The sequence below is a fragment of the Tenrec ecaudatus genome, chromosome 6, assembly GCF_050624435.1.
Source record: "Tenrec ecaudatus isolate mTenEca1 chromosome 6, mTenEca1.hap1, whole genome shotgun sequence".
Lineage (NCBI taxonomy): Eukaryota > Metazoa > Chordata > Mammalia > Afrosoricida > Tenrecidae > Tenrec > Tenrec ecaudatus.
This window is the reverse complement of record NC_134535.1, coordinates 99,542,634-99,555,420: the sequence shown is the minus strand read 5'-3', so window position 1 is coordinate 99,555,420 and position 12,787 is coordinate 99,542,634. Positions and strand designations below refer to the sequence as shown.

Below are 12,787 nucleotides of genomic sequence, written 5' to 3'. Positions count from 1 at the left end.
AAAGTGGCCGTTCTGGTTTTCGCTGCCCTTCTACTTAGCTGAGCATGAAACCCTCCAGGGACTGTACTCTGCTGATAGGACGTCTAATTCTAATGGGCATGAGATGAAGTCTCAAAGTTCTAAGGAACATTCTGGCTGTACTTCTTCCTAGACCGATCTTTTGTTCTTTTACCAGCCTGTTAAGCTTGCACTATCTTTCACCAACACCATAGTTCAAATGCATTGAGTTTTCTCCAGTCCCCCTTATTCAATGCCCAACTTTCACATACATATTAGGCCATTTAAAATACTGTGCTTGGGCCAGGTGTGCTTTCATCCGCAGAATAACACTTTAAAGAAGTCTTGTGAGGTAGATTTACCTAATGCAATGCGCCATTGGATCTTTTCACTGCTACTTCCATGCGCATTGATGTGGATCCAAGAAAGATGAAATCTTTGATAACTTCAATCTTTTCTCCATTTATCATATTACCTATTGATCCAGATGTGGGGCTCTGGGGGTTCTTTACACTGAGTTGTAATCCATACTGAAGGCTGCAATCCTTGATCTTCAACAGCAAGGGCTTCAAGCCCGCCTCACTTTCAGCAGGCAAGGTGGTACCATGCTGATTCAGTAAGTATGGTGAGAGGATACAACCCTGATGCACAAGTTTCCTGATTTTAAACCATGCAACGTTCCCTTGTTCTGTTCACACAGCTGCCTCTTGATCCATGTACATGATCTGCCTGAGCAGATTTGGGTCTTTCGGAATTCCTATTCTTCTCAAGCCTATCCATGAGTGTCTGTATGTTGATATATTTACTGCTAGGTCCTTAGTTTTGTTCAATGATCTATGTCTATGCACTAGTATTATGCTGTTTTAACTCCCATGGCTCTGTAGTAGGTTCTTCAATTATTCGTCTTCAATAATACTTTAGCAATTCAAAGCCTCTTTCCTTTCCACATAACATTCATTACTTTTTCCATTTCATTAAAGAACATTATTGAGGTTTGGATCAATATTATGGTATATCCATGGATTGATTTAGATAGTATTGCTATGTCACAATGTTAAGTCTTCTTATCCATAGTATGTTTTTCCATTTAAGTAGATCTCTTTTGGTTTCTTGCAGTGGTATTTTGTCATTTTTCTGTACATAAGTCTCTATTCCTAGATATTTTATACTTCAGATGGACTATTGTAAATGGTATTCTTGATTTTCTTTTTGGAGATCTCTTTATTAGTGTAGCAGAATTTAATTTTTGTTTGTTGATCTTGTATCTTAAAATTTTGCTGAATCCTATTAATTCTAGTAACTTTCCTATGGAATCTAGCATTTTCTATGTATAATAGCTTGGCATCTGCAATTAGGAAAAGTTTTATTTCTCCTTATTAATTTGTATACTACTTATTCCCTTTTCATACTTTATTGGTCTAGCTAAGAATTTCAGTACAATGTTGAATGAGTGATGATAGCAAGCATCTTAGTCCTGCGTCTGTCCTCGGTGCTCTCAGTGTCTCTCCACTGAGCATAATGTTGGGACTCTCAAGCACAGTGTTTATGCATTGGGCTGACCACTGCAAGATGGGCGGTTTGAAAGCACTAGCTGCTCCTTGGGAGAAAGATGAGGCTTTCCACTCCCGTAAGCAGTTACAGTCTCAGAAACCCACAGGGCCATTTCTAGCCTATCCTATAGGGTTGCTATGAGTCAGAATTGACTTGATGGCAATAAGTTTAAAATTTTTATTGTTCCTTAATTATGTTGTGGGATTTTCCTTCTATTTTTATTGGCCACATGTTCTTAATAGGAGAGGGTGTTGAATTAATTTATCATATGGCTTTTGCATCATTTGAGATGATCATGTGAATATTATGTTTTGTTTTACTTATGTGGTGAGTTACATTGATTGATCTGATGTTGAACCGTACTATATACAAATCCTTTCTGATTGTGATGCATTTATTTATTTACTTTGAATGCTGTTGAATTCTGATGACTTAAATGTTGTTGAGAAGTTTTGTATTTATATTCATGAGATATTAGACTGTAATTTTTTCTGTGGGTTTTTTTTTTTGGTGGGGGGGTGACTTTTTGTCCCAGCTTTGATATCAGGGGTATTCTGGTCTTATAGAATGACTTGGGAAATAGTCTTTCCTTATCTATGTTCTTGAACAGTTGGAGTAGGATTGGGTCAACTCTTCTCTGTATGAAGAGCCTGTGCTCGGGTTGTACAGTATGTGAGTGCTAGGCTAACTGAAAGGTTGATGGTTCAAACCCACCAGTCAGTGTGCTGGAGGAAAATGTGGCAGTCAACTTGTGTAAAGATTTAGAGCTTTGGAAACTATGGCGCAGACCTAGTCTGACCTGTAGCCATGATGAAGCTGAATCAACTGTATGGCAACGGGCTTGTTCTTTTCTTCTTCTCTGAACATCTGTTAACACTCTCTAGGGAAGTCATCTGACCTTGGGTTCCTTTTCAGTTTGGTTTTTATGACATCTTCCATTTCTAATTCTGTTTTATTTTATAGGGGGCTCTTATAGCTCTTATCACGATCCAGACATATATCCATTATGTCAAACACATCTGTACATCTGTCATCATCTTTTTCAAAACATTTTGCTTATACTTGAGCCCCTGGCATCAGCTCCTCATTTTTCCCCTCCTTTCCCCACCCTTCCTCACCCATGTCCCCTTGATAATTTTTTTATTTAATCCTTTTACTGGGGGCTCACACAACTCTTATCACAATCCATCCATCCAACCATTGTTTCAAGCACATTTGTACATTTGTTGCCATCATCATTCTCAAAACATTTGTTTTCTACTTGAGCCCTTGGTATTGCTCCTCATTTATCCCCTCCCTCATGAACCTTGATAATTTATAAATTATTATTATGTTGTCATATCTTGCACTATCTGACATCTCCCTTCATCCACTTTTCTGTTGTCCGTCCCACAGGGAGGGGGTTATATGTAGATCCTTGTAATCGGTTCCCTTTTTCAACCCCACCTTCCTTCCACTCTCCTGGTATCGCCACTCTTAGCAGATGATCCCCTGAAGGATTCTCTGGATTCTCTGTGTTTTTGGTTCCTATCTGTAGCAGTGCACATCCTCTGGTCTAGCCAGACTTGTAAGGTAGAATTGGGATCATGATAGTTAGAGGGAGGAAGCATTTAGGAACTAGAGGAAAGTTATTTGTTTCAACATTGCTATGCTGCACCCTGACTGGCTCATCTCCTCCCTGAGACCCTTCTGTAAGGCCTACAGATGGGTCTTGGGTCCACAATTTGCACTCCCCCTCATTCACAATGATTTGGTTTTTTGTTCTTTGATGTCCGTTACCTCATCCCTTCAATACCTCATGATCATACAGTCTGGTGTGCTTCTTCCATGTGGGTTTTTTTGCTTCTGAGCTAGATGGCCGCTTGTTTACCTTCAAGTCTTTAAGACCCCAGATGCTATATCTTTTGATAACCGGGCTCCATCAGCTTTCCCCTTGATAATTTATAAATTCTTTTCTTTTTTTCCATGTCTTACACGGACCACTGTCTCATTTCACTCACTTTTCTCCTGTCCATCCCCTGCCAGAAGGTCCACAAGGAAGAGAAGAGCTAGTCAGGGTGCAGTATAGACAAAACACACAACTTTCTAGTTCTTTAATGCTTCCCCCTCCCACCACCATGACCCCAATTCTATCTTACAAGTCTGGCTAGACAAGAACATGCACACTGGTATAGACAGGAGCTTGCAACACAGGGAATCCAGAACAGATAGACCCCTCAGGACCAATAAGGGGAGCAGCAATACTAGGAGGGTTTGGTAGGGTGCAGGAAGGGGGAGTAAGAGGGAACAGATCACCATTTCTTCTTTTGTAAGGGACCTATTTAGGTTTTGCACCTCTGTGCTAGTTTAGGTAATAATGTGCTTCTAAATATTTGCCCATTTCATCTAGTCATTCAAATTTGTTAAGTACAGTTTTTTCACAGTATTATGACCCATTGAATTTCATTTGGTTCCAATATAATGCTCTCCATTTCATTTCTTATATTTGGTTATTTGTATTTTTCCCCCTTTGTTTTTTATTTTTCAATTTGACCAGTGGTTGGATAGTTTAATAACTCACTCCAGGAATCAACTTCTGAACTTGATTTTTTCTACTGAGTTTCTACTTTCTATTTATTTGTTTCTGCTCTGATTTTTAATTATTATTTCTTTTCTTCTAATGACTATAGGCTACTTTGGCTGATCCTTTCTTACTTGTTTGAGTTGTAGGGTTAAGCAATTACTTTTTGCCTTTAGTTCATTTTTAATGTGGGTATTGTTATAAATACTAATCTAAGCACTGCTTTTGCTACGTCCCAAAAGTTTGGGTACATTGTGTTTTTATTCTCATTTAATTCTAAGAATTTAAAACTTTCATTTTGAGTTTCTTCTACTGCCCAGTGGTTTTCAGCACATTATTATTTAACTTCTATGTATTTGTTTTCCCCTTGTTCTCACTGTTATTCCAGTTTTATAGCATTTTGATCAGAGAAGATGCTTTGTGTTATTTCAATGTTTTAAAATTGTATTGAGGTTTGCTTTGTGACCAAAATTATAGGCTATGATGGAAATGATCCACAAGCTTTGGTGAAGTATGTGCACTGTGTGGCTTTGAGTGGTGTGTTCTGTACATGGTCCTCGATTGTGCTATTAAGATCTCTGAGATAATAAAAAAATTGCTGCTATCTTTGAGCTATAGTGTTTCTGTCCATCATTAAAGTGGTGTGCCGCCAGAGCTGTTTCATGCCTAGGGCACATTAAAAAAAAAAAGTGGTGTGCCTCCTCCTATTTTTATAGAATTGTTTGTTTCTTTTTCAATTCTATTAGAGATTTTTTTCATGTTGGAAAGCATTTTGTTTATTGAGGTTTCAAATGTATACAGTAAGGTTCACTTTATGTAGTCATGTAACCATTCACATGTAGAAGAGTTACATCATTTCCACAAGGCCATGCCTACCCAGACAGCCACTGTTTTCAGTCAAAAGGGTAAAATATGATCATTAAATCATACAATTAAATGATTATAGTATAAAGCAAGCTGTGACATAAAAATCAAAATCACGTTTTGTTAGCAACTGAAGAATGAAAAGTAAAAACCATCTCAAGTGCGGGGAAATTGCATAAGAGACTCTCACGCTGCAGGGAGAGAATGGTTTATGTGGATCACCAGTCTGTTCACCAGAGAGGCTCAGGTTGAGTTTGGGCCCAACTGTAGAGACTTGTTGGAAAGAGTTGCTTGACTAAATTTTGCTAACCAGTATTTTGTTTCATGATTCTGAATTGATTGGGAAACAAGGACTGTCTGGCTTTGATATTAATGAGATTTAAAATATCCCAGTCAAATTCTGATGGGGGCTGACTGATAGAATGAAGTAATATAAATGATTTTCTATGCAATTGTCTTTGGTGCTGTTAGCCTGGGTAGACTAGAGAAACAAATCCAGGGAGATTCTCATATGTGTATAATAAGGCGTTTTATATACAAGAGCAATTGAATATTGAGAAAACATCCTAGCCCAATCCAGATCAAGTCCATAAATCTGATATTAGCCCATATGTCCGATACTAATCTATAAAGTCCTCGTCAGACTCACGACACACATGCAATGACACCAAATGCAGGAAGATCACAGGCCAGTGGGTCGGAAGTCTTGTAGATCCAGTGGCTTTGTAAGCATCTCAGCTCTGGCAGTGGTTCCTCCAGCTCCAAAACTCTGACTGCCTCAGGGTAGCTTCATGTGGCTTCTCCTCAGAAATGTCTCTGAGGGAGTGAAGAGAGAGAAAGAGAGAGAGAGAGACAGTCTCCCACCTCCAAGGAGGAAATCCAGCTGTTCCCAGAATCCTCAGGAGAAGGCCATGCCCACCCAGAGGCCTCATTAGCTATGACCCAATTGACAGACTGGACTCCACCCCTTCATTCTTAATCCTCTCAAGACCCAAATTGACACCAGATGATGTAACTACCACAGGTGCCAATTCAGCCACAAGGGAAAGCTATGGATAAGACATCTTCCCCTCTCAAAATTCATCCCTGCCACATAGTAAGAACCTCTATTTTGTATGTATCCATCCTCTCACATTGAAATAAACCTTTACCTACTCAGGAAAAGGGTGTCTTTCACAGAGCAGCCCTACAGTCCATTAGCAACTTGAACTCCACTCAGCCAAGTCCTTTGCTGCAGCCAAAAACTAGAACTTATTTTATGTATTTTGGAGCTCTGTCATCAGGTACGGAAATATTTATTATGGCATGTCCACTTGATGGACCCGTATGTCACAATATGAAGGTTTAAAAACGTATGGAGAATGTATATCATAAAAAATTATGCATGGATTCAAGCAAAATTGGCTTCAATACCACCCCACCCTCCATCACCACCACCAACACATGGGTAAGGTTATATTTAAAGGCCACCCAATGAAATTGCTACCTTCTGTAAGCTGCTTTCACTAGCCCTTTTTCTGAGCACATTCCTAATACTTTTGATCACCTATTACCTGATTCAAATAATATCTACTCATAATAAATATATTAATAACACTAATTTCTAGTCTTCTCTATGCATTTACATTTTTTAACAAAACGTAAAGCTATTAGCAGGACTTCTATGATTTTTTAAATAAAGAAAATATCATAGAAATATATATCATGTGAAAGTTAATTTTTGACCATAATCTCGATGTAAGAATGCACGTATTCTACACATTTCACATGGTATATGTGTATGTGTGTGTGTGTGTGTGTATACACAGAGAGAAATTTTAATTAAAAGATAATGGAATCCCCATGGTCAATGTAAACACAGTTCAGTCAATTAAGAACACAATCTGTACAAAGCAACAACTCATAGATTGTGGGGACCAGCCTTCATAACCCATTGGGCCCAAGGGGGTGGTGTGATTGAGGGGTAAATTAAAGAGACATGAGATAAGCCGTTCAAGGGCTCACCTATTCTGAAGGAGAACAGAACCAGAATGAGGGAGTAATGTGTTCTCTCACAGCCTTATGTACTCTCGTGCATGCAAGCCACAGTAAGCACATATATAACAGGAAGGGGTTGTGTTACAGTCATACATGTAACATGAGGGGGACGATCTAGGGAGGTTATGCACTCAATAGGAAAGGGAGGTGATAGAGGCATATGTGTGACAGGAAGATACATAGGTAACAAGATGGGGGAGAGGGGCAGTTCTAGAGTCAAAATGGCAGCCTAACCTAAGTGGCTTTGAACTCTCCTCCCAGGGAATAATGTATGATCCTTATCAGAAGGGACTGGGCCCTACTTAGGGTTCGATGATCTGACTGCTTTTGATGGCAGATCACATTTAGGCAGACAGCCTTCAAGCATTTGACCTTCAATTGTCTATAGTAGCAACCTGTGCTTGCAAGCACCTTAAGATAGGCATTATTTTGAGGGACATCAGTGAGTAGGACGCATCTCCAACCCACAAACATGAAGGTCTCCCCCAGGGGAGCCGCAGCCTCCTAGACTGAGAGTTTCTCCCCATACACTCTCTTCCCACTTCTGTTTTCCACTATGGATTGGAAGTTGGACTATATTCACATAAACTCCTTAAATTATTTTTTCTTTTTTAAATTGTTGTATTAGGGGCTCATATAACTCTTATCACAATCCATACACATATCAATTGTGTAAAGCACATTTGTACATTCATTGCCCTCATCATTCTCAAAACATTTGCTCTCCACCTAAGCCCCTGGCATCAGCTCCTCATTTTTCCCCTCCCTCCCCACGCCCTCTCCCATGAACCCTTGATAATTTATAAATTATTGTTTTGTCATATCTTGAAACTCCTTAAATTCTATGCCATTGGTAATATATTGGTATCATCAGTACAATTGCCTTATATCCCAGGGAGGTGATTGACAATGCTTTGTTGTTGTTGTTGTTTTGGTTTTTGTTTGTTTTTGGTTTTTTGTTGCTCTTCTTGTTGGACTTTCCTTTTGTCATAAAATGACCCATAAAGTAGACCTGAGTCATTCATAATCCATGGACAAACAGATGGAATTCTGGCCTCCCAGTTAATTCTAACCCCAGTCTGAGAACAGTTAGTTCTGATAATATGGCTTTGGCTCAATGCTCGCCTTCATGAAGAGACCACTGAAGATAAGGGTGCTACAATTGGAATAGTTTCTGGGATCCTCAAAGCTTGTATTCAAACAAGCAGCCATCTAAGTGAGACGTCAAGGATGTCCACAGAGAAGCTCACACCAGCCTGTGTGATCCAAAGATAACTGTAACAAAACCCAAATTTGAAGAAGGGAAAAGAATCCGAGCTTAAATTGTGAACACACATTTGATGACGACTATGGAAAAGAGCGGGAGCCCAAAATCCATCTGCAGAGTATCTAGTCAGATTAAGCCTCTGGCAGACCCCTCTGGCCACCGGCGAGGGACTTGAACACCTTTATGATCAGACAGTGATTATTGTAAACATGATTGATTATGGTCTAATATGATACTTAGTCAGTTGACCTCCCTCTTGACCCAAATTAAATTTGTTCAAGGCATATTTGTTTGTTCCATGACAGAAATTTCTTCTCTGGCTTTTTAAAATCATGCTGGTGGTCTTTGCTTTCTGAGTCTTTGTTTGTATTTTTGTAATCTTTATATTATTATCATTTATTCTTTATGTTTTGTTTTGACTTTTATTGTTTCTCTTAGGGTTCCTAGTTTATGCAGCACAGAGGAGTGGGTGCAGAGATAATAACTCTTGCAGTGGTTTATCAGGGGTGGGGTGGGGGAGGGGACAGGGGGGCCAACAATGAATGAAGCCATGGGAGGACACACTAGAATGGATTGTCATGATGTGTATGCAACTCTTTTTATTGAACAGTTTGGTGGGTATACAACTCTTTTTAAATTGATTTACTAAGTAAATAAGTAAAGTGATTCACTATGGAAGTTTATATGATGTGAATTTTATATCAAGAAAACTACTAAAAAAGGAAAGAAAAATACCAAAGTTGACCAGTGGTTACCATGGGTAAAGGAAGAAGAGTTTTTGCTTAGGGGGCATTGAGTTTTTGTTAATGGTGATGGAACAATTTGGAAAAGTATACAGTATAATTGTATAATATGAAGAGTATAATCACTGGTACTGTATTATACAGGTAGAAGTTGTTGAATTGGAGAATGCTTTGTTGTGCATATTTTTGCCACAAAAAAATAATAATTACACTAATAGCAATGAGTACAAGGAAGATGAAAATGGTCTAAAAGTGATTGTGGTAATGATTGTACAACTCTTCTGGACATGATTGAGTTGTATGATATGTGGATGTGAATGAAGTGCCAATAAAACTGTTTAAAAAATAGATAATGGAATTCTTCCATGAATTTTTTGAATCCCCTTTACTTCTTTAAATGAGCACAATAAAATGTACTGAAAGTTGACTGAGAAAATTGATGGCTTAGTGGTGCTGGAAAAAAAGGTAAGTGGAAAAACAAATTGTGGGGGGCCAGCCTCCACAACTGAATGAATGGGTCCTAGAGGGTGGTTCTGTAATTAAAGGGTAAATTCAAGAAACATTAGACAAGGCACATAAGAGCTCACTTCTTCCATGGAGACCAGGACCAGAGAGAGGGCAAATGCATTCTCTCACAGGCTTCTATAATCGACGGGCTTATATAATCTCACAGGCTTCTATAATCGACGGGCTTACATAATCAACAGGAAGGGGATGTGTTAGAGACATACACATGACAGGAAGGCACACAAGTAACAAGGTGGGCACGTCTTAGAGATAAGATAGATGCTTAACCTTGGTGTCCCTGGGATGGCTTGACCTTAGATGTCCCTTAGCTCTTCTCAGGGGAATAATCTGTGATTCTTACCAGAAGAGAGTGGGCTGGACTTAGGGTGAGGTTGTCTGATTACTTTTGATGGCAAACAAGCTTCAGGCAGATAACCTTCAAGTAGTTAACCTTCAAGCAATTAATATTCAAGCCTATAGCAGCAGCCATGTGCTTTCAAGCAGCATCTTAAATTTGCATTATTATGTTGGAATAACTTTAGTTAGGAGGCTATGACTGGGATTCATCTTCAACTCACGAATGTGAAGGCCTGCCTCAACCAGCGTCTCGTCCTCCCAGACCCCTTAAATAAGAGCATAGAGATTTTGTCCACATGCATGATCTTCCTGGTTCTCAGTCTCCCACAAATATTACTCATTACAGATTGATGTTGAAAGATGATGGTGTGAACTAGATGCTGATTTATCTTTTCCGTAAGTGAGCATCCAGCTGTCTCCATTTGTTAAAGTGACTGTCATCTAAGCGAGACAGTATTAGAGCTTTAACCTGAACATGACGCCCCTCTATTTGTAAAGGGCTTCTTTGAGTTTTCTCCAGTTCCAAGTATAGCGATCTCATGGGTTCCAGGGTGGAGAGCTTGCACAGATATTGGTAGAATTATCCCAAAGTATTTTTATGCTTTTAGAAGTGGTATTATTTTAAAATTAATACTTTCTAATAGTTTATTCTTAGTATTTAAAACTATAATTGAATTTTTGTATATTTAACTTTGTTGAATTGCTCTGGTTTAACGCCAAAGGGTATTTTTCAGTTTAGTCTTACTTAACTTTTAGCAAAACTGAGCACTCTCTAGCCTTGGGACTCGTTCTCTTTCCGTTGCCTCTGTGATTTCTTTCTTCTGGTTTTACTTTTCCCTCTCTGAACTGAGCATTCTGTCTCCTTAAGGCTTGTCCTCTATCAAAGAAAGAGCTACACAGAAGAAGGTTAACCAGTAAGAATGGCCTTTGCTCTAATGGGTTAAAATCAGGTAGGAGAAGAGGGATGACAAAAAGCCTTTGGGGACATGGAGCTCTACTCCATTGAGACAGCACCCTGAGAACTGTGTACAAGAAAGGTAGTGGGATTGACTATAGCGCTGAATAAGTGCTTTACTCGGGTAAATTGAATAGGACCATTTTGTTCAGAATATTTTTTCCTATAAAGTGACGTGGATCTTGGGGTTGAGAAATAATGATAAAGATTAGGATGAATAAAAAAGTCTATAAAATTATTTAAACATTGTAGTATTAAATCCATTTTGATCAATTGTTTGCACTAAGCCTTCTCCACAAAAAACAAGCTTCTTCCCCAGGTATAAGGCATCATGCAAAAAAAAAAAAGATATAAGTGTGTGTATGTATGTGTATATATGTGTATGTGTATATATGTATGTATATATATGTATATATATATCATATTAAATGAAGGGGGAAGTGCAGAGTGGAGACCCAAGGCCCAAGTGTCGACCAATGGAGATCCCCTCATAGAGGGGTTTAGGAGAGGAGATGGGTTAATTAGGGTGTGAGGTAGTATCGATGAAGAACACAGCTTTCCCCCGGATCCTGGATGCTTCCTCCTCCCAACTACCATGATCCGAATTCTACCTTGCAGGGCTGGATAGGACAGAGGCTGTACACTGGTGCATATGAGGGTTGGAGGTACAGGGAATCCAGGGTGGATGATACCTTCAGGACCAAGGGTGTGAGGGACGATGCTGGGAGAGTGGAGGGTGAGTGGGTTGGAAAGGGGGAACTGATTACAAGGATCCACATGTGACCTCTTCCCTGGGAGAGGGACAGCAGAGAAGGGGGGAAGGGAGACTCCGGATAGGGCAAGATATGACAAAACAACGATGTATAAATTACCAAGGGCATATGAGGGAGGGGGGAATGGGGAGGGAGGAGGGGAAAAAAAAGAGGACCTGATGCAAGGGGCTTAAGTGGAGAGCAAATGCCTTGAGAATGATTGGGGCAGGGAATGTATGGATGTGCTTTATACAATTGATGTATGTATATGTATGGATTGTGGTAAGAGTTGTATGAGTCCCTAATAAAATGTAAAAGAAGAAAAGAGAAAAAAATGATTAGGGCAAAGACTGTACAGATGTGCTTTATACAATTGATGTATGTATATATATGAACTGTGAAAAGAATTGTATGAGCCCCAATAAATTGTTAAAATTTAAAAAAAACAAGCTTCTTTAACAAAGGACTGAGATAAAATTCAACTTTGTCACCCCTATTTTGTCATTTGGTTTATGCATTTTTTCAAGGTTTTGTTCTGTATCAGTTTTCACTCTCCATTTTTTTTTAAAGTCAGGCAATCGAATGAAAAATAATTTATTTACACAATGCACCTATAGATACCTAAATACATTTTGGTTTTGAAACTAAATGAGACCACATGTCTAACCATTACATTCGGAGTGCGTTATCCAAAAGCCATACAACAAAGTGAAACAGCATGGCAAATCCAACACACATACAGATGTTCTTTGAATTCACGCTTCATCGAGCATCAAACACCACCAATCTTTTAGTCCTTTTCTTGTACATTATTCTGTATCCACATTCTCTGCATCTGATTGGATCCCTGGATTTTATTTCATTTTCTGTGTTACATTCTCCGCAGATATATATCATTGGCTGCTGTTTTGGGGGTTGCACGTCGTCCTCCTGGGGGTCCATTGTTAAGTGCCCCTCATTTTCCTACCGACGAAGTCCTCACTCTCCATTTTATATATGCTATCTGTTTCTTTGGTGTACATTATAGCTCAGTGAAAAGACCAAAACCTCACAACTGGACCAATAGATAACATCATGATAAACAGAGAAAATACTTACATTATCAAGGGCTGTGTTAGTCTGGGTAGACTAGAGAAACAAATCCATGGGCACTCATGTGTACAAGAAAGAGCTTTATATACAAGAGCAATTGAACAT

General features: G+C 39.0%; 1 protein-coding gene across 1 annotated transcript; it reads right to left on the bottom strand.

Annotated features, from left to right (window-relative positions):
- Window positions 1–12,168: 12,168 nt before the first annotated feature.
- LOC142451116 (DNA-directed RNA polymerases I, II, and III subunit RPABC4) lies at window positions 12,169–12,549 on the bottom strand. Its single transcript, XM_075553040.1, has one exon. The coding sequence runs from the start codon at window positions 12,530–12,532 to the stop codon at window positions 12,353–12,355; it is 180 nt and encodes a 59-aa protein (XP_075409155.1). The 5' UTR covers window positions 12,533–12,549; the 3' UTR covers window positions 12,169–12,352.
- Window positions 12,550–12,787: the final 238 nt, after the last annotated feature.